Source organism: Typopeltis vanoorti, chromosome 2, assembly GCF_054136105.1.
Source record: "Typopeltis vanoorti isolate ZY-2024b chromosome 2, IOZ_Tvanoo_1.0, whole genome shotgun sequence".
In the NCBI taxonomy this organism is placed as follows: domain Eukaryota; kingdom Metazoa; phylum Arthropoda; class Arachnida; order Uropygi; family Thelyphonidae; genus Typopeltis; species Typopeltis vanoorti.
This window is the reverse complement of record NC_143550.1, coordinates 90,144,559-90,166,934: the sequence shown is the minus strand read 5'-3', so window position 1 is coordinate 90,166,934 and position 22,376 is coordinate 90,144,559. Positions and strand designations below refer to the sequence as shown.

The following is a 22,376-nucleotide window of genomic DNA, read 5'->3' as shown; positions in this document are numbered from 1 at the left end:
CTTTACGATCCCTTCTTTTTCCCATATTTTCTGAAAAAAGTTTGGGATACATGTATTCTCATATATTCTTCAGATGTTAGCCATCTGGTTTTGATGCACAATAGTTAACCATAGTTAGGTACTGTTTTTTGCAGCCAACTGTCATATAGCAATATGTGATATAGAGATATAGGGTGGATATAGCAAGAGAACTTCTAGAGATCTTTTTTACTACACATATTCTGTTGTCCAGTTATACTTATCTCAGTTACCTGATTCCTGTTTACACAAACCTAAGACTATGGTAAGGTTTTTTTTTTATTTTTGGATCCCACATTATGGCATTTACTTATTATTAGTATTATTTAGGCCTCCAAGGAGTAAAAAGAAAAAAGACTCATCGCGGGAGGTCCTTCCTAGGAAACACAAGCTTATCATACCACTCCTTAAACTCATTGACCGTTCTCGCTCTCACTACTCCATCAAGCAATGTATTCCACGGTTCAACCACCCTCCCTGCAAAGAAACCACTCCTCACCCTCTTGCTAACAGTTTTCCTTTCGTAACTTCCAGCGATGGCCCCTTGTCATCACTCCTTCCCGCTGTTCAACCAAGCGAAAGAACTCCCCAGTGTCAACCCTGTAACCACCTCTCAACAGTTTAAAAGTCTCAATTATGTCATCTCTACTTCTTCTATCCACCAAACTCTGCAGTCCACATTTCCTCAGCTGATCCTCATAACTAACATTGTACAGTCCTGAGACTGTCTTTGTTATCTGCCTCTGTACCCTTTCCAGTTAATTTATGCCCTTCAAACTGGGGACCAAATCTGAGAACAATAGTCTAAGTGTGGTCTGATCAGAGTCTTATACAATGGAATGATAACTCTTTTATCTCTGCAGGTTAGCATCCTTCTCATTATTGCAGCAATCCTTTGTGTTACCTTCACCACCTTTGCAATATGTCCTTTGAATTTCAGGTTTCTACCAATCATCAACCGCAGACTGCTTGTCTCTCGTACTTCCTCCAGTATATCTCCTCCAATAGAGTATGCAACGTCCCATCAATGTGTCCCAAACCTCAAGATCTTACATTTTGCTGCATTAAACCGATACTTCCATTCATTTGCCCATCTGTCTAGCTTATTCAAATTCTCTTGCAGGGCTAACACATCTGCACTATTACTAATAACCCTTCCCAGCTTCGCATCATCTGCAAACAACTGAATATCCCCCTCCAATCCACTGACACTGTCATTGATATAAAAGGTTAAACAATATAGGTCCCAGTACTGAGCCCTGTGGGACCCCGACTTCTAACTCTCTGCCTCCTTGAAACTGTTCCACCATACACAACTTTCTGATTCCTATTGGACAGCCAATCCTGAATCCAGTTGACCAACCCGACATCCAGACCCATGTGCTGCAATGTTAATATCAGCTTATCATGTGGCACTCTGTCAAATGCCTTTGCAAAGTCCAAGAAAATGGCAGTATATGCTTTTCCCTCATCTACTGCTCTTGTAACGTTATTATAAAAGGCTGCTAAAACAAAAGCCCTCCCTTCACAAATCCATGTTGACTCTCATAGATAACATTACCCTCATCTGCCCAATGTTATATACGGTCCCTAACTAATTTTGCCAAAATCTTAACAACTACTGATGACACACAAACTCGCCTATAATTAGACACTTCCAGTCTGCTACCACCCTTATGCAATGGCACTATCTTACCTTCCTTCCATTCCATGGGCACCTTTCCTGTAGCCAGACTTTCACTGAAAAGCCAGGTCAAAGGAGCTGTCATTTCCTTCGCACATTCTCTCAAAACTTGTGGTGAAATACCATCCAGTTCCATAGCTTTACTGACATCCAGAGTACTCGGTATTTGGAAAACGTTCTCCTCCTGCACCTCTAAACCTCGAACCTGCCCTATCCCTCTAGTATTAAAATTTACGCCTCCAGGATGAAATACACCAATAGAGTGTTCATTGAACAATTCCACTATGTCCTCTGCATCAGTCACTCTATTCTCATTTTTAATCCCACAATGTCATTCTTCCACAGTCATTTCTCCTCCTACTGGCCACGTAGCTAAAGAATTCCCTAGGATTTTCTTTGGATCTTAGGCCGATCTCTTCTCATATTTCAGTTTTGCCTTCCTAATCATACTAGTGACTCTCCTGGCCTGTGTCTTATATTCTTCATGCATCTGCTCTTCACCTGTCTCCTTATATCTCTTCTATAGCCTCTTTTTCACATGCAGCTCCTGTTTAATATTGTTTGTCATCCACTTTACACCAAATTGTGTCCTTTTCTTCACTTGTGGAATACAGCTTACTATTGCTGCTAACAAATATTCCTTCACAATTTCCCAAGCACTAATTATATCCTGGCCTTCCAATTAATTCCACATATATTCCTGTCTCTTTGATACTCCTGCATGTCTATTCATCTTCCAAGTCGAAATGACATGGTCACTCTCTCTTCTCCAACTGGTGGGAGCGATGTCATTTCACTTATCAGCTCTTCTGATGCTATGATGAAATTGAAAACTCTTGAACCTCTTGTTCCCTCTATTACATGTTGCCTAAGATATTTATCTTTCAAGAATTCTAGAAACTCCATTCCCTTATTGCTACATGCATCTTCCTCTCCCCAATATATACTGCTGTAGTTAAAATCTCCCATAACAATCATTCTTCTTGCACTTGCCAAGCTCAACTGTCTAAACATCTCCTGGTCCCCACCCTCTGTACTCCTTGGTTTATAGCGACACCCCCACTAAATATCCTGTCTTGCCTATCTGTACCTCACACTATGTGCTTTCGAAATCATGCCTTCCAAAGCCTCCAATCTTAGAGGACATAAGCAGTACTTTACCACCATGCTTTCCCTTTCTATCCTGCCAAAAAATGCTGCACCCTGCTACTTCTATTCCTCTTATTATATCCTCTTCCATCAACCATGTCTCAATGATCCCGAAATCTTCGGCCAGGCTGATGCTATTAGCACTACCAATTTCTCTCCTTTATTCCGGATACTTCTGGCATTAGTATATAGCATAAAAATGCCACTATTTCTATACCCAGCATTATCCCCTTTAGACTCCACTGGCCTCAGCACTACCTGATGTTGTCCCCCTTCTCCCAAGTGCCCGCCCTTTCTGACAAGAGGCCACCCCTGCTACCATCAACCTTGGGCATTCTAGTTTCCCTGCATTGACACACTGACTCGTTCAGAACAGCAATCTCTCTAGATGCCTACGTCCTTCCTCATTCAAATGCAAGTGGTCTCTCGCATACAATTCCCTTCTGTTCTCAAACGCTGTCCAAGCATCCACATATTCCATCCTCTCTTCTGACACATTCTAGCTATTATGTTATTCACTATGACTACACTTCTGCTCAGATCATCACATACCTATGCAACATGCACACTATCTTTCCTCTCTGCGTCTTCTTTCGTACTACCTCAAGCAAGAATCTCATATCTCTCGCTGCCCAATTTACATTACCTCTCAAGACATTTGTTCCTACCATCACAATCATCTCATCCACCCTTTCACTCCTCTTAAATGCCATAGCCACACTTTCTATTGTTCCTCCAGGCAAACACTCCTCACGCATCCTATCTTGCACATCCATGGACCATTGAGTCGCCATACATTACAGCTCTTACCATTCCCTCTCTTCTACTGTTTCCATTCCCTCCCCTTCTATTATTCCCATACCTTTCTCTCATTCTCTCTCTTCCACTTATCCTATTCTCTCCTCTTCCATCATTCCCATAACTCTCTCTCTCTCACATTCCATCTCTTCTACTGTTCCAATTCCCTCCTCTTCTATTATTCCCATACCTCTCTCTCATTCCATCTCTTCTGCTGTTCCAATTCCCTCCTCTTCTCTTATTCCCATACCTCTCTCTCATTCTCTCTCTCTCTTCCACTTATCCTATTCTCTCTTCTATCATTCACATAACTCTCTCTCTCTCTCCTTCCCTCTCTTCTACTGTTCCCATTCTCTCCTCTTCTATCATTTCCATACCCCTCTCTCTCATTCCCTGTCTTCTAATGTTTCTATACTCTCCTATTCTATCATTCCCAAACCCGTCTCTCATTCCCTCTCTCCTATTGCTTCTATAATCTTTTCTTCTATCATTCCCAAAACCTCTCTCTCTCTCCTACTGCTTCTATTCTCTCCTCTTCTATCATTCCCAAAACTTTCTCTCACTCCTACTCTGATTTGCCTTGCATACATCTCTTCCATTCTCCTAATCTCATCTTTCATACTTCTCATCTCATTCACAAGATATTCCACCTCCTCTTTCAACTCATCTATTCCTTTCTGCAAGTTAGTCACTCTTACTCACCATTCTTTTACCCAATCAAAACCATCTCCGTAAACTTCATTCAAGCCTTCCACACTCCTGACTCTTATTTTCTCATTCATACTTTGCTCGTCATTCTCTCCTATCACACTACTCATCTCCTGTTCGTCATTCTCTCCTATCACACTACTCGTCTCCCGTTCATCATTATCTCCTAATTACACTACTCGTCTCCCATTCATCATTCTCTCCTATCACACTATCTGTCTCCCGACATTCATTTCCCATCTCTGAAGCAACTAGGTCGGTTATCGATATATCAAATTCATTAATTTCCTCCCCTGTCTGCATTTTATGCATATACACACTCCCCCCTTCTCTCATCCACCACATATCCAACTTCCAGGAAGCATACATGCCGCAATTACTGCATGCCACAAAGTCCTTTATTATATTACATATAATAGAGTTCTTAAATGGCAGAGAACTCGATGACATGCCATTTATGATTGCAGTTGCATCCGCCATCATTCCTTACTGCCAAGTACGTAACTACTAAACTAATCACCAAAAAATATATATGAACACTGTATCACAGATATATATATAAATAAATAAATGCTAAATATAAATATAATGCTATAATCAACTATACTAGATAGCGAAAACTTATCTTCTCTTCCACCACAATGCTGCCGACGGTGATCTGGGCTTCTTGGTAACAACAAAACTCCAAAAGCACACCCACTAAATAACACTTGTGTTACTGAGGAAAAAATGCAGTACCATTCACAAAAGAATTCACACTATACACTGTTTAAAAAAACACTTTTCCCTACCACCGCGCAAATCACCCACCACGTGCTTCAGCGACCCTAGTGAGCTACTTAGTGAATGGATATTCTGCCTATTGATGTAGAAAATTAGAAGATTTATTTGCTTATCAAAATACTATATATGTGTATTCTTTCATAATTTTGAACCTTCATATAGTTTTAAATTATTTGGATTATAGTTTTTTTTTTTGCAGCCAATGTTTAAGATTATTTTAATTAACATGAAAGTTTGTTTCCTAATAGTTTCATCTCATATTCAGACTGAATTTTATCACTCACATTATTTTACAGGTACACCAAGTTTTAAAGCATGGTTGCACATGCTCTATAACTGGAGTTGCTAATTTTTTCAAAAGGCTGTTTCCTGTAATAGTGTGGTTGCCACAATATCAAATCAAAGAAAGCATATTATTGGATGTTATTGCAGGATTTACCCTTGCGATTATACATATTCCTCAAGGTAATTTTGAGTAGAGTACTTGTTAAAAAACAAACTTATTAGAACTTCTATTTTTTTTTTTTGTTTACTATACATCTTCACATGTTATAGACAAGATCATACCTTACCTATAAGTGAATGGGCATCGTCCACATCTGAATTGTAATGATTGTCTCTCTCTCCCAAAAGTTTGGGAGATTCTTATCTTATGTAACCATCAAAGAAATAGTTTTTAAGAATTATTTAATAATATTTTATTAATATTAATTCTAGCATGCAGCAACAGTTTTTAATTGGCAATCCACCGACTGTTATGTACTTTGTATTCCATTCCTTTGAATTGCTTGTTGTCTACACTGATGATGTTCTGTTAATTTCAGTACAAAATATTTGTACCTTTATTTCATTAAAGTTAATTACTGTGGTTATCATGTAATTTATTATTTATGTTTTTTACATGTCTGTTTAGAACAGACCTACCTATGTTTCTATTAAGTGATCAAGATAACCATTAACTAATTCTTATGGAAGATGTGAAATTTATATTGAACATGTCTAAATTTTTTATTTTATTTGTAATAACATATTTAGTCATTCGTTATGAAGATTTCAGGTAAATGACAGTAATTTAAGCAAATATGACCTTTCAAAATTTAAATGTTAATTCTAGATTTTTATAATTTTATGCTCTGCTAGATTTTTCTTATATTTGCCGTTATGATTTGCATTTGTACTTTCACATTGGCATTTTGTGTGCTTTATGTATGGTTCCTACAATCCTTTGTTGTAAAAGTTTTTTCATTTGGTTATGAATTAACTTAACCTTTCTTCTTCTCCCATAGTCCTAAATGAACCGTTGGGTCATTCATGGCTGGTAGGTGATACTCCTTGCTAGCCTCCTCCAGTCGTCTTGGTCTCTTGTTCTTGATGTCAGTTGAGAAAGGGAGGAATTTGTCCATTTTTTGATGTTATCAGTCCATTTTAATCGAGGTCGGCGCCTAATCCTTGATCCCGGAACAATTCTTTCTAGGGTTTGCTTTGGAATGCCATTAGCCCTCTCCACATGTCTAAACCATTTCATCTGTCTTCTTCTGATGACTGTCAGAATATTTTCCCTTTTTCTCCCATCTATTGAGTCAATCAGTTTTCGGACATTTTCATTGGTTTCGTGAGTGGTATAGGGAATTCTCAAAAGTCTTCTGTAAGTTTTCATTTCGAAAGACAGGAGTCTCCTCTCATCTTCCTTTAATAAAGTCCAGGCCTCACAACCATACAAAAGGACAGAATTCACCAAGGTGTCAATTAGTCTTAGTCTGGTTGTGATTGCTATTCTGTTATCTCCCCACAATGGTTTTAACTTTTGTAGGGCCACGGTTGCCTTAGCAATTCGGTATTTAATGTCGGTTTTTGAATGACCATCTTGACTCAACGTGCTTCCTAGATAAGGTTAACTTCTTTACATTCTCAATTTGCTTATTGCCAGTTTGTATCTCTAAGAATTCAATGTCTGATTTTGAGGTTATCATTGTTTTTGTTTTTTGTAGGTTTATATATAATCCATATTTTTTTAATGTTCCAAAAACACGGCTGGTTATCTCTTGTAATTCTTCTTCACTTTCTGCCAGAAGATCGATATCGTCAGCGAAACATAAGTTATTTATTCTTAGTCTGCCAACTACTATTCCAGTGTCATATTCATAAAGAACTTCATCTATGACATATTCCAGAAAACAATTAAAAATAAGAGGGGACAAGATGCATCCCTGTCTTACCCCCCGTTCTACCCAGAATGGTTCACTCCTGTAATTTTTAATATCAATTCTCATATCAGATGAGGAATTGTTAAAAAGTTGTTCTATCGTTATATCTTTATGTCAATGTTCTATATTTAATTATGCTTTATTCTTAATTTCTATATCTATCCTTCCTTTACTTAAAACCTTGTACAATCAAAATCCTACCGGCTGCTCTTTTGTTATATATTTATCTTTCGTTATTTATTCTTTCTTCTCTTACTTTAATCTTATTTTTATTTCTAGGATTGTTTCCTCTTCGGATACTGGCGAATTTATATTTTGCTGCGCCAGCCAGTATCCTATAGCAGAAAAGATCCTTACTCAGGGATACAATACTAGAGTCTGAAAATTATCTACACAATATCTTATTTTAACTGCCGTATAAATCTAGATTATTGCAGTCGTGACCTAAATCTATATTTATATTCACTCACTAAATCCTTCCCTCCAAAATAGGTTTTATTTTTATAAGTGGTAATTTGGAATCGTAATCAGGCATGACTCAGGTTCAGGAAAATATGACATGTTTATTGGAATATCTAATACACATTACAAAACTCATACACTTAATTATGCTCAATACTAAAATAAACTCAAACTAAGAGATTAACACATTCAAAACTAGTTAAAACTTATAAGGCATGCTAAACACAGTAATTACACATTGGAATAAAAAAGTAAACGATGCTAAGTTAAGCATATTCCTTTCAGTAGTATTTCTCGTAAGAACAAACTATCAACCATTCTAATGTTACTGAGACACTAAATTGTACCTTTCATATCGCATCAAGTTAATCCTATCACATACAAGTTACAAAAGATCTCTCCTAAACAATTCTTCTTACTCACAAACGAGGCTAACTTTCGAAATAGTGACTGTCCACAGAGTTCCTTACTATAAAGTTCTTAATTTCACAATCGTAAGCAATCTTCTTTCTTCTAATGAACATTCACACAAAATTAGAGCAATAGCACCGTACCGACTTTTTTCCACGTCGTTCTGCACCACGTTGTTAGTCTGGATATTTCTCATCTATTTTGGCTGTCTATACACCAATGTAGGGGTTAGGGTTACGCTATCTTCATTCTTTTTGCTGGAAACGGACTCAAAATCTTTGCGTTTGAGGAACAACTCAATGGGGCTTTTCAGTGACGGCTTGATTCTGCTAGGACTGAAATTTTTACCTTCAGCTTTGCATAGAATCCAGCTTCATTTCTTTACAAACGCTCGCTTCCCAACATCACAGACTTCACCCCCCTTATGCGAAACTGCCCGCCAACTTCTGAACCACCCAACAGGAAAACGATATGACAAGAGATCAGGAGAATTCCCTGTGTTCCAGGCTCAACCCCCCCTTTTATACTCCTATAGAGCACCCTCTTTTTCAGCCCCTTTTTGCACGATCCTTACTAATTTCACTTTTTGGCTTATCCTTCATTTCTACGATGCTGATATACTCAGATTCATGGAATACATGGTTACGTGATTTTCGAATAAGCTATACCTGCCAGCGTTACGCTATACGCATGTAGCTTTAGGCCTTCCAGGAATTAATACTTAACGGCTTTATGATGACTCACAATAGATTTTACATAGCTTAAGTAAGGCTTAAATTTAATTCACATTATCCCTCCTTTTTAAGACATATAAAATGAAATCTCAAATTAATCACAATAGCTTAAATATAAGGTGCTTAAATAAAGAATACAAATTTTTACATAAAGTGAGGAAGTTTCACTTTTAATTACAACTGATGTGCAGATATTTCTTCATCATCATCATCATCATCATCAAATTCCTGCCATGTACCCTCAAGGGGTGTACAGGATATGACAGTACTACATGAAAAAATTACATCATTACTAACTTCCTATCTACAATTTTCCTCCAAATCAGTCTGTTACTTGTCAAGACTCCAACATCATCAGATCTTATATTTCTATCGTCTAAGGCACTTTGTACCGTATCAATCCACCTATATCTTGGTCTTCCTCTGGGTCGTTTTCCTGCCAACCTGGCATAGAACACTTGTTTTGCTAATCTTTCCTCTCCCATTCTATTTAAGTGACCATACCACCTGAGATTAGCTCTGCTAACACATTCCTGGATACTGACAATGTCGAGTTCTTTCCTAATATCCTCATTTTTAATATGATATTGCCATTGATGCCATCTGTTCACGCCTCTAATCTTTCTCAGGACTCTCATATCTGCGGTCTCTAGTCTTTGGTCAAGTGTTTTACTTCTGACCCAGCTCTCAGATCCATAAGTTAAAACTGGTTTGAACACTGTCTTGTATACAGCTAATTTAGTGTTCCAACTAATTTCTTTCTTATTCCATATGAATTTATTCAATTGACTTCCCACGATACCAGCTTTGCTGATTCTGTTGTCTATTTCTATATTTAGTTTACCATCTTCAGTAAAAATTGTGCCTAAGTAGCTGAACTGTTTTACTTGTTCCACAGGTTCTCCATTCACAACACAGTTGACATTTTCAATGATTCTGCCTATTTTCATTGTCTTTGTCTTTTTATTGCTGACCTTCATACCATATCTATTACAACAACTATTCAATTTAGTCAGAGAATCTTGCAGACTTGTAGTGGATTTATTTAGAAGTATAACATCATCCGCATAAAGCAAAGAGCTGACATTAACATCTCCAATTTTGATATCAGGTTTAATACCACATTCCTTCATAATGTGATCCATATAGATAATGAATAACAGAGGGGATAATGTACATCCTTGTCTCACACCAGATTTAACATTAAACCATCTTCCTGTACTTCCTTCAATTCTAACAGCTGACTCACAACTCAAATAAAGACTAAGTATTGCTTGATATAATGCCCCATTGACACCATATAACTGCAGTGTATTGAATAGCTTCTCTCTTGGCACCTTGTCATATGCCTTTTCCAAATCGACAAAACTTAAATATAGATCTTTGTTATATTCCCATGCTTTCTCGACTATTTGTCGTAAAGTGAAGATCTGATCCTGACAGCCTCTATTTGGCCTGAATCCAGCTTGTTCTTCACCAAGCTTTTCTTCCACAATTCTTCTCAACTGTTTCTCAAGTATACTTGCATAGATCTTGCCAGGAACACTCAGTAGGGAAATACCTCTGTAATTCTCACATTCAGTTTTATTTCCCTTTTTATATATGGGTACTATGAGAGCTCTACTCCAATCATCGGGAATTCGTCCCTCTGTCCAGGCTTTCTGAACCATGCAGTGCAGCCACTGTAAGACTCTTATACCACCATACTTCAGCATTTCTGGTCGAATATCATCTACTCCTGCTGCCTTTCCACATTTCAAGCCTTTGATGGCTTTTTCTACTTCATGTATGGATATGTATTCCTGACTGCATGCCTGGTCAGTGTTTTTTATCACTGTGCTGTCATCACTGCTTGTTTCATTTAGCAGTTTTTCAAAGTAATTACTCCATACTTCAAGGATATCTTTTTCTCCTGTTTTCATTTCACCTTTATCATCTCTAATTCCTTTTACAGCACTCTTTCCTCCATTCCTAAGCTTCTTCAACAACCTCCAGAATATTTTGCCACCTTCTTGATATTTATTTTCTATATTCTTGCCAAAGTCCTCCTATGACTTTTGTTTAGCTAGTTTTACACACTGTTTAGCTTTCTTACATTTGTCTCTGTATTCTGTAAGAGTAAAAGCTGACTTATTTGCCAGGAACTTTTGATATGCTTTCTTCTTTTCCTTCACTGCCTCTTTAACTTCCTGTGTCCACCAGGGAGTTCTGATTTTTTTATCCTTGCACACAACCTCACCGCATGCCTCTCTGGCAGAATCAATCAATGTTTCCTTCAGAGTTTGCCACTGAATCTCCAATGTTTGATTCCTGTTCTCAAACTCTTTCATTTTCTTTTCAATAATATTTCTGTATTTTAGTCTACAGTTCACATCTGAGAGCTGCTCAACTTTTATTCGCTTTAAAACTTTCTTACATGTTATTCTTTTCAATATGAAATTCAATTTTATCCTGCTCAAGACTAAAAAGTGATCACTTCCAATTTCAAATCCTCTGTACACTCTGGTGTCCTGCACCAGGGAGAAAACATCACTATCAACAATAACATAGTCAATGAGACTTTTCTTATTCCTAGCCTCTTCTCTCCAAGTGAATTTGTGCACATTTTTATGTTGGAACATGGTGTTAGTAATAACCAGTCCATGTCCTGAGCAGAAATCCAACAGATATTTGCCATTATTATTAGCTTTGCTCTTTTCTCCAAATTTTCCCAAAATATTTTTGTATGTCTCGCAGTCATTTCCTACTCTGCTATTTAGATCCCCAACAAGGACCAACTTTTCCTTTTTCATTGTGTCTGTTGCTTTTTCTAAAGCCTCAAAAAATTCTTCCACTTCTTCCTTAGTAGAACCTTCTGTGGGACCATAGGCACAAATAAGTCTCATTGTCCAGTTCCCCATTCTCATATTTGCCCAGATTACTCTACTTGAGACTGACTGCCATTCAAGAAGATTAGCCTCGTATTTTGTGTTGAATACTATGGCTACTCCTTCTTTTCCTTGATTGTCATTGCCTGAATATAACATTTTGTATTTATTGCTCAGAAAGATCTCACCAGTTTTGGTCTTTTTTGTTTCAGTCACCCCTATTATGTCGATCTGGTACTTATCTAATTCCTCAGCTAGCTCCATTTCTTTGCCATTCAGGCTTCTTACGTTGATAGTACCGATCTTTAACTCTGGTGATATTGAGTTAGGGTTTGTTTTCAGATTTGTTCCAGTAGCTGACTTTTCGCTGTTCGCCCTGGTTCCTGGTGAAAACAACGGGGGCCTTGTTTAACCGGGCGACGCCCCAGCCGGCATGAAATTTTGTCATGTTGTACCATCATTTTTTATTTTGGTTTAACCAATAAGAATACAATTTGGTCGGCTAAATCCCAAATTGCCAGCCCATCCTCGTTCGTTCAGTATCAAAATAGATACCCAACAGGGTGCACCACGAGAAGGTGAGGATTGGACATTAGGTCAGAAGCCCTGGTCGGTTCTCCGCATTCCTTTAAAGGCTATGTGGAGGTCTCCTCTCAGTTATACAGCTTTGACCCTTAAGCACCCCCAGATATTTCTTTATGTTTGCAATTTTTATATGTTAGACCCTAAATGAATGATTTCTTTCCAAGATTCCTTCAATTAGGATCTAACAGAATAAAGAGATTTAATAATCCTAATGATATTGTTGTCAATACCATAATGTTCTAAAATTTTCCATAATGCCTCGTGCCATATTGAATCAAAAGCTTTTTGAAGGTCTAAGTACTTCTGGACTTCTGGAAACCTGCTTGTTCATCTGGTAGTCTGCTTTCTATTTTCTTTTCGATTCTTGACAATAGTATTTTTAACAGGATTTTGCTTGGATGACTAATAAGGCTTATTGTTCCATAGTTGCTACATTTATTGCTGTTTCCCTTTTTAGGGATAGGTACAAGGACAGAAGTCTGCCAATCAGAAGGCCAAGTCTCTGTGTTCCATACGTTCTGGAATAAATTTAGCAAGGTGTCTATGATGATGTCACCTCCTTCGAGTATCAGTTCCACTGTGACACCATCACTTCCCGGTGATTTTCCAATTTTTGAAGAGCTAACTGCTGCAATAACTTCTTCTTTTAATGTCTGGTAATCTCCTTTCTCCGAACCTCCTGGCAAAATTCCATCCAAAATATCATTGGTCAGTTGAGGGTCCTTTTGGAAAAGCTTGGTTGTGTAACATTTCCTATCAATTATTTTCTGGTTATCCGTGATAGGAGTTCCATCTTCATCTTCTATGCTCCAATTAATTGTGGTAAAAGGTTTGGTTAGCTTATTGATAATTTGAAAAGCACTTTTAGAATTATTTTTATTTAAGTCCTCTTCTATATTTTTGCATTCATCCAATATCCATAAGTTTCTAGCATGTTTGATTTCTTTTTTAATAATCTTAGTAATATTTTTATACTGTTCTCTATTATCACCACTATTAATATGAGATTTCAAATATCTTCTTTCATCGCATAAGTCCAAAATATTGGACTTATGCGACTAAAGGATTTCTTCAGCTGTCTCAGTTATCTTTTGTGAGAAGTATTTGGTTTTAGATTCGATACTATTATGTTTCTTGAAGCTTGTGTTAAAAATTTGTTTTAATTTGTATTTATATAGTGTATTTATTTGAGGATGTTTTAATTTTTCTATATTATATCTTTTATGAGTTGATTTTGTAGGTAATCTTTCCCTCATTTTTATATTCACAGTTGCGATGACCATATTGTGGTCGCTGCCAATGTAGGCACCAGGAAATGATCTGGTTCTTGTGAGGTTGATGGAGTTTTTAAATCTTGTGCTTACAAGGATAAAGTCAATTTGGTTGTGTGTTTTACCATCAGGTGAAGTCCATGTCCATCTTCTGGAAGGTTTATGGGGAAATAGAGTGTTAGTAATTGTAAGTTCATTTTGTGAGGCAAAATTGATCAATTCAAAATCTCTATCATTTGTCTCCCCCATAGCCATATGGTCTGACAAATGGGAGATAATCCTTGCTGATGTGTGTTCCATTTTTGGCATTCCAATCGCCCTGTACAATCAAAACACCTTTTCTATTCACTCTGGTGATTGTTGCATTAAGTTGACCATAAAACTCCTCTTCTTCGGAGTCCTTGTGATCTGTGGTTGGGGCATAGACCTGTATGATGGTGATATTGAGTGGTTTTCCTCTCAGGTGGACTAGAGCAATTCTGCTATTGATAGGGTTGAATTCCATGACAGAAGTGGGCAGAATTCACCAACTTAAACTTACTAAGAAATATATTCTTGTTTAACTTGACCATCTCTAATCCAGAGTATTTTCGATTAGAGATAGTCTAATCCAAATTTGAATTAATGCAGAAATATGATTTCTGCATTAATTCAACCTTGCTATCTCTTCTGGGTTTGTTTCCCACTGATGAGATCTTAATAAAGGTCGAAATCAGTTTAATGGCCCTCCATAATGTAGCATTATACATGTGGGCTTTGCATTACAGAATATTAAGTCAATTCATGTGAATTCATCTGCCTCTGTATACAAATAGCCTGGTCATGAAGATACCTCTTGCACAAACTTTGGATTAATAATAAAACAAAAATATAATTTCTTAGCAAGTTTAGGGGTCAAGTCTTTGGGGTCAAGCGCTACGAACGTGTTTTGAAGAGCTCCTGATTCAGATAAGTTTTACTAGGAACAATTAAGTATATATGCGTAATTGTTTAAGTAAGAGCGGCTGTAAACGTTGTACGCTACCGATATTATTAATTTGGGTTTTATTTTTCTTGCTTAAACTAAATACGAAAACGTTAATATTAGACCTAGTAACCTGCAGAGAAAAAAAAAAAAAAAATGGCGGCGGCATTGTCATTCCATGATTTTAATTTGGATTTCAGTCGGTTCGTTAAGTGTGAGGTCTGTTATATGTATTCCTTCGATTACATAAATGATTTGTGGATGTTTAGTGCGGATGGAAGAAGGGTGTGTGCGAAATGTGACCTGAACGAGGAATTGATGAATGCGAATATGAAGTTGATGACAGAAAGTGCTAGTACCGTTTGTGTCGCGAGTGCACGTTTGCAAGAGAAGGATGGCGAGAAAGACAGGCGAAAAAATGTTAAAAAATCAGGAAAAAAGAAAAAGAGCGATTTGACAACCATAACGGATGTTAAAAGGGACGAAAGTGAGGCAGAAAGAAACGAAATTGAGAGAACGAATGAAAGTAGAAATGGCGTGGTGCAGAAATCGCAAGTAAAAAAAATCGAAAGAATGAATGGTAGCGAAAAAATAAGAATGACTGATGGCGAAAGTTGGACGCATGTTGGAACGAAAGTACTGAACCAAAGAAAGATGAATGACAGTAAAAGTGAGAAGAATGATAGCGAAAGTTGGACGTATGTTGGACCGAAAGTACAGAAACAAAGAAGGATGAATGAGAGGGAAAGTGAGAAGAGGGGGTCGAGAGTTAGAAAGATTTAATGATAGAGTGAATGTGTCGCGAGGTTCAGAAGGTGAATTGGATTGGATGAAGCAAGAAATGAAATGGATGCGGAATGAAATTAAGAGAATTCAGGTCAAAACTATTAAAATAAATCATGATGGCATGAAAGAGTTAACAAAAGATGAGCGAGTGGCGTTGTATGGCGACTCCATTATTAAAGGTGTGCTAGAGGATAAAATGCACAAGGTATGTTTTCCAGGCGGTAAAATGAGTAGAGTGATTGAGGCATTGAATATGAGGCGGGAACGAGCAAAAGAGTTAATTGTATTAATTGGTACAAATGATTTGAGAGAGAACAAAGAGCATGTCAAAATGAATGTCAGGAGACTGCTTGGAAAGATAAAGGAGAATAGTGTGACAGGAAGGGTGGTCAGTGTGTTGCCTAGGTATGATTGTGGTGAAATGAGGTGGAGAGCAAGGATTATGAATGATATTCTGGCTGAAATGTGTGAGGAGATGGGAGTACAGCTTGTTAATGTGTGGAATGAGTTTGAGGGACGAAGTGAGCTGTATGGGAGCGATGGACTGCATTTGAGTGGTTATGGTGTGAGTCGCTTGGAGAGACTGCTGCTGGAAGGTAGAGAAGTGAATAGAGAGAATGAATCAGATAAAGAGGGGAGTGATGTGGAAGAGCAGGAGAGTAAGACAGGAGAGATTGAAGGAGTGGAAATGGATGTGGAAGTGAGTGGTATGAGTATAGAAAATGAGAGAATGGGTGTGCAAGAGGAGCAGGGAAACGGCGAGGCTCAGGGTGGACAGGGATACACAGCATGAGAAAGGTGGATGCTCCAAGAGGAGGTGAGAGAATGTGTAGGCAGGAAAGTGATGGGATGATCAGGGATCAAAAGGAAACAGATGGAATTGCAAAGGGTTCTAAAATAAAGAAGCAGAAAGGGGCCCCAGTCCAGCATGGAGAGATCACATCGAGTGAGTGGTATCAGTGGAACTAGCTGTAGATCCAGAAATGAGTTGTTGTGTTTGTATACCAATGCTAGAAGTATAAGAAACAAGGCGGATGAAATGGTTGCACTAATTGCGTCTGTGCACCCAGAGATTGTCAGAATAAGTGAGACATGGTTAGATGAGGATGACATCCTGACAGGAATAGAGATGGAAAGGTATGATGTATTTCGTGAGGATAGAAGGAGTAAAAAGGGAGGCGGAGTGCTATTGATGATAGAGAAAGAGTTATGTCCATACAAGGTAGAGATGCAAGAGGGAAATGGGGCCAGTGGTTTTGAGGCAGTATGGTGTGAGATAGAGGTGAATAGAATCAAATACTTGGTGGGATGTTGTTATAGACCTGGTAATGTGGATGGTGGTGATAGTGAAATGTATAGTCAAATAAGCCAAGCAAATAAGAAAAGGGTGATCATTATGGGTGATTTTAATTATGGCAATATAGACTGGAATGAAGAGATAGCAACTGGAAGTAAAGAAAATGAGTTTCTTGAGTTTTTGAGGGATAACTACCTGAGACAGTATGTAACAGAGGGCACAAGAGGATTAAGGGTCTTGGATTTGGTCATCTCATCGGAGGATGTAATTATCAATGAGGTATCAAATCATCCACCAATTGGTGAAAGTGACCATGAGGTGATTACTTGGGTGGTTACCAGCAGTGCAAGGACCCCTGTGAAAAAAGGGTATATGTGGAACTACAAGGGGGGTGATTATGAAGAGCCCAGGAGACAGCTTGCAGGTGTAGCATGGAATGAGGAGTTAGCTGGAAAAGAGATCAATGCAGCTTGGGGGATTTTCAAAAAATATTTAGTGGATGCAATGTCTAAATGTATACCACCGGTGAGAAGGTTAAATAAGTTAGGTGTGAGATGGATGAATAAAGAGATTAAGCATTCAAAACAGAGAAAAAGGGCATTGTGGAGGCAGCATAAGAGAAGTGGAAGTAACCAATTTCATGAGTTCTACAAAGACCAGGCAAGGAGAGTGACTTGGTTGGTGAGAGTAGCTAAAGAGAGGTATGAACAGCAGTTAGCTAATGAAGCTAAAAAGAATCCTACGGAGTTCTTTCGATATGTAGCCAGCAAAAGAAAGAATGATTATGGAAGGATGACATTGATTGGAGGAAATGGTATAAAGACAGCTGTTGCAGAATGTGTGGTGGAGATACTTAATGAGCAGTTCATAAAGATCTTTCAATCTTGTGAATGTGACTTCATGGAGAGATTAAGAGCAGTTGATGATGGGGAGGAGAGACTGACTGTAAGTAAGCAAGAGGTGTTTGGGGAGTTGAGTAAACTAGATGTAAATAAGGCTGTGGGACTTGATAATATATCACCGCGTATTCTGAAGGAATGTGCCAGACAGTTGACACCTGCCTTGACATATTTTTTTAATACGAGTCTTGCACTTGGTCAAGTCCCTAAAGAGTGGAAGGAGGGCAAGATTGTGCCACTTCATAAAGGAGGTGATCGAACTCATGCATCAAACTATAGGCCTATCTGTGTGTCAGGTGTTGTGGTTAAGTTGTTGGAGAAGCTTGTGAGAACTAGGATCCATAGTTGAGTTGACAACAATGGTATAATCTTTGATGGACAGCATGGATTTGCTAAAGGGAGGTCGTGTTTTAGTAATCTACTTACTTATTACAATAAAGTGACTGCTTCCTTGGACAGAGGAGAAGGATACACAGTAATATACTTGGATTTTGCAAAAGCTTTTGATAGAGTACCTCATGATAAGTTGACTGTCAAACTAGAGCAGATGGGGTTGGATATTAGATTAGTGCATTGGATTGGAGACTGGCTATCTGAGAGGTATCAACAAGTTGTGTATGGGGGTGCAATATCCAGGAAAAGGAAAGTCACTAGTGGAGTGCCTCAGGGATCTGTTTTAGGGCCATTACTATTTAACTTGTATATTAATGATATTGGCGAAGATTTGGATGGAGATATTCAGTTGCTTGCAGATGATGCAAAGTTGGGACGAACCATAAAGAGTAGTGAAGATGTTGTGGCCTTGCAAGAAGACTTGAATAAATTGAGTGATTGGGCAAGCAAATGGGTATGTGAGTTCAATGTTGCAAAATGTAAGGTTTTAAAATTTGGAAAACAAAGATGGGATGTAGAATTTATGCTTGGTGAGAATATATTGTTGGAAGTAGAGGAAATAAGAGATCTGGGAGTGATAGTGGATAAGGATCTAAAATTTAGGGGACACATCGCCAAAATTGTGAAGACAACACAAAGACTTCTGGGAATGATGAGGAGGACACTGACGTGTAGAAGTAGGGAGATTCTTGTTCCATTGTATAAGGCTTTGATTAGGCCACACATGGACTATTGTGCCCAGATTTGGTCACTTGGTTTTCAGAAGGATGAAGAGATGTTGGAAAGGGTCCAAAGGCGATTGACTAAGGTAGTTTCTGGCCTCTGGAATGTCGAGTATGAGGAAAGATTGAAAAGATGTAATTTGCAGTGTCTAGTGGAGAGAAGGAAGAGGGGAGATATGATAGAGACCTATAAGTTGGTAAGGGGTTGTTATAGGATCAGTGCTGGAGAAGTTCTACAAAGAATAGTGGGAGATCAGGGGAGAACCAGAGGTCATCCCTGGAAACTGTATAAAGAGGGTGTGAGTAGGGGAGTGAGAGGCAGGTTTTTTTCATGCAGAGTTGTGAATGATTGGAATGCCTTGCCTGAGAGTGTGGTGTCTGCAAGGAGTTTGAATGTGTTTAAGACCCGGTATGATGAGATGTGTGTGAGATAAAAGGACCTCCTAGATGAGTCTTTGACTCCATGAGGTCTTGTTTAATAATAATAATAATAAGTTTAATTTAAACTTCTGTGTTCTCTCCTCAACATATGATTTCCTGCCATTTTCCTTTTCTGATTCCCATGATTCCCCCCCCCCCCCCACAGTTTCTTTTGTTTTATTTTCCATAAATTTATTACTTAAATATTTAAAAGTTTTCAGTTTTGACAACTCGTATAGTAGAGTATATAGGTTCTTTTTGCTATACCCTTTGGTATCTATTTGGTCTAGCTACTCACTGATGAAGCCTCAAAAAAGGCTGAAACCTGTCTGATTAGTGACCTCCCACCATAATGTAATAACAGCATACATTTCCTAGGAAATGTGTTTTTACATTATGGAAAATACCAAGAATAGTGATCAGAACTTTACCACCTTTGCTGCGAGTTGCCCAAGATTGTACTATGCACCAGGACTACTTGCATTAGCTCACACTAGTAATCGCTGATACTTTTATAGTTTACTATATTCGGCAAGACTCTGATTCCAATCTTTGAGTTTCTCATTTGGTTTTAAAACAATGTGGGATTTAATATCCCCTTAATTTAAATAATGTTTATATCGCCGAAATGAAGCCTATGGGCTCTTTATATTTAAGTAACTTAATGGTTGCACCTTTTTGACAACTCCTATAGCAGAGTATATAAGTTCTTTTTGCTACCCTTTGGTATCTATTTGGTCTAGCTACTCACTGATGAAACCTCAAAAAAGGTTGAAACCGGTCTGGGTAGTGACCTCTCACCATAATGTAATAACAGCATACATTTCCTAGGAAATGTGTTTTTACATTATGGAAAATACCAAGAATAGCGATCAGAACTTTACTACCTCTGCTGCAAGTTGTCCGAGATTGTACTACGTACTAGGACTACTTGTATTAGCTCATGCTAGTAATCGCCGATACTTTTATAGTTTACTATATTTGGCATGAAACTCTCTGATTCCAATCTTTGAGTTTCTCATTCAGTTTTAAAACAATGTGGGATTTAATATCCCCTTAATTTAAATAACATAAATTTATTATTATTATTATCCCAAGATCCCCACGAAGTCAAACTCATTGGGGAGGTCCCTTTGTTATGCACACAGCTCATCATACTGTGCCTTAAATACATTCAGAATTCTCTGCAGACACCACACTTTCAGGCAATGCATTCTAATTCATTCACAACTCTCCATGAAGAAACCTGTTTCCCACTTGCTCACACCCTCCTTATACAGCTTCCATCTTCCACTACTTTGAAAAACCTCTTCAACATTAATCCTACAACATCCCCTCACCAACTTGCACATCTCTTTCATATCACCCCTCTTAAGACCCCCATGAAGTCAGACTCACTGGGGAGGTCCCTTTGTTATGCACAGCTCATCATACTGTGCTTTAAATACATTCAGAATTCTCTGCAGACACCACTTTCAGGCAATGCATTCCAATCCATTCACAACTCTCCATGAAAAAACCTGTTTTCCACTCTCTTGCTCACACTCTCCTTATACAGCTTCCAGGGATGACTTTTTTTTGTTTTCCCCCATCTCCCACTACTTTATGAAAAACTTCTTCAACATTAATCCTACAACAACCCCTCACTAACTTGTACAGTTCTATCATATCATCTCTCTTACTGCTATTCACTAGACTCTGAATTTAAATCTTCTCAGCCTTTCTTCATACTCAACATTCTAGAGACCAGAAACTACCTTCGTCAATCGTCTCTGAACCCTTCCAGTTCCTCTTCATCCTTTTGAAAACCAAGAGACCAAATCTGTGTACAGTAGTTCATTGTGGGCTAATCTAGGCCTTATACATTGGAATCAAAAATCCTTTCTTCTGGAACACCACATCATTGCCGTAATTTATTATGTTGTCCTCACAATTTTGGAAATTTGTCCTTAGAATTTTGGATCCTTATCCACCATCACCCCAAGATCTTTTATCTCTTTCCAACAATACATCCACACCAAGAGTAAATTCTACATACCATCTTTGTTTTCCAAATTTTAAGCTTTACATTTCACAACATTGAATTGGAATCCATCCCCATTCCCATGCTTATTCACTCAGTATATTCACATCTTCTTTTAAGGTCACAACATCTACTCTACTCCTTTTAGTTCTTCCTGATGTTGCATTATCTTCAAACAATTGAATATCCCGATTCAGATCTTCTCCAATATCATTAGCATGCGGGTTAAATAGCAATGGCCATAAAACAAACCCCTGAGACATGCCACTAGTGACTTTCCTCTTCAGGATATTGCTTTTCCATACGCAACTTACTGATACTTGTCAAATAGTAATCTAAAATCCAATATACTAGTCCAATCCCATCTGCTCTAGTTTGACTATCAACTTATCATATGGTAATCTATCAAAAGCCTTCACAAAATCTAAGTATACCACTCTGTATCTATCTTCCTCATCCAATGCAGCTGTCACCTAATTATAATAAGCTGATTACTAAAACATGGCATCCCTTTAGAAAATCTGTGCTGTCCATCAAAGATAATACTGTTGTTGTCAACCCAATTCTGAATCCTGGATCTCACTAGTCTCTGCAATACTTTATCCACAACACCTCACACACAGATTGGCCCATAATTTGATGCTTGAGTTCTGTCACCTCCCTAATAAAGCAGTGCAATCTTCCATTCCTTTCACTCCTTTGGAACTTGATTCAGTGTAAGACTAATATTAAACAAATATGCCAGGGCAGATGTCAACTTCCTGCACATCCAAAATACATGGTGAATTCATGGAAGAATTTGATGTTCTTCCCATCCAGCAACCGATTCCTCTGAACTCAGTATACTCCTTAGTTGGTCATAATTTCCTGCCTTGTAGTTCAGGCATGTAACCTTTTCTGAATGGAACATTCATAAACTTAGTTACTTCCCAAGTGAGCATTGCATGATCACTGTCACTAACTGGAAGTAGAATAGTTATGTCTTTAACCGAAACACCCTCTGATTCTATAATCAAATCTAACACTCTTTGACCTTGAGTTCCTTCTGTCACATTCTTCTTGAGGAAGTTGTCTCGCAACTGCTCTATAAATTCAGTTTCATTCTTCTCATGAGATTTTACCGCTACTCAATCAATACTTGGATAATTAAAGTCTTCCATTATGATTACTCTTTTCGCACCCATTGTCTCTATTTTTT

The 22,376-nt window shown here is 38.0% G+C and overlaps 1 protein-coding gene across 2 annotated transcripts in view; it reads left to right on the top strand.

Moving 5' to 3' along the window:
* LOC150109241 (prestin-like) overlaps nt 1-22,376 on the top strand; it is a 399,320-nt gene that overhangs the window by 55,292 nt on the left and 321,652 nt on the right. For both annotated transcript variants that reach the window (XM_090406615.1, XM_090406623.1), the window contains one exon: nt 5,437-5,605. In XM_090406615.1, coding sequence (XP_090262741.1) covers nt 5,437-5,605 — 169 coding nt within the window. The remainder of the gene's footprint in view (nt 1-5,436; nt 5,606-22,376) is intronic.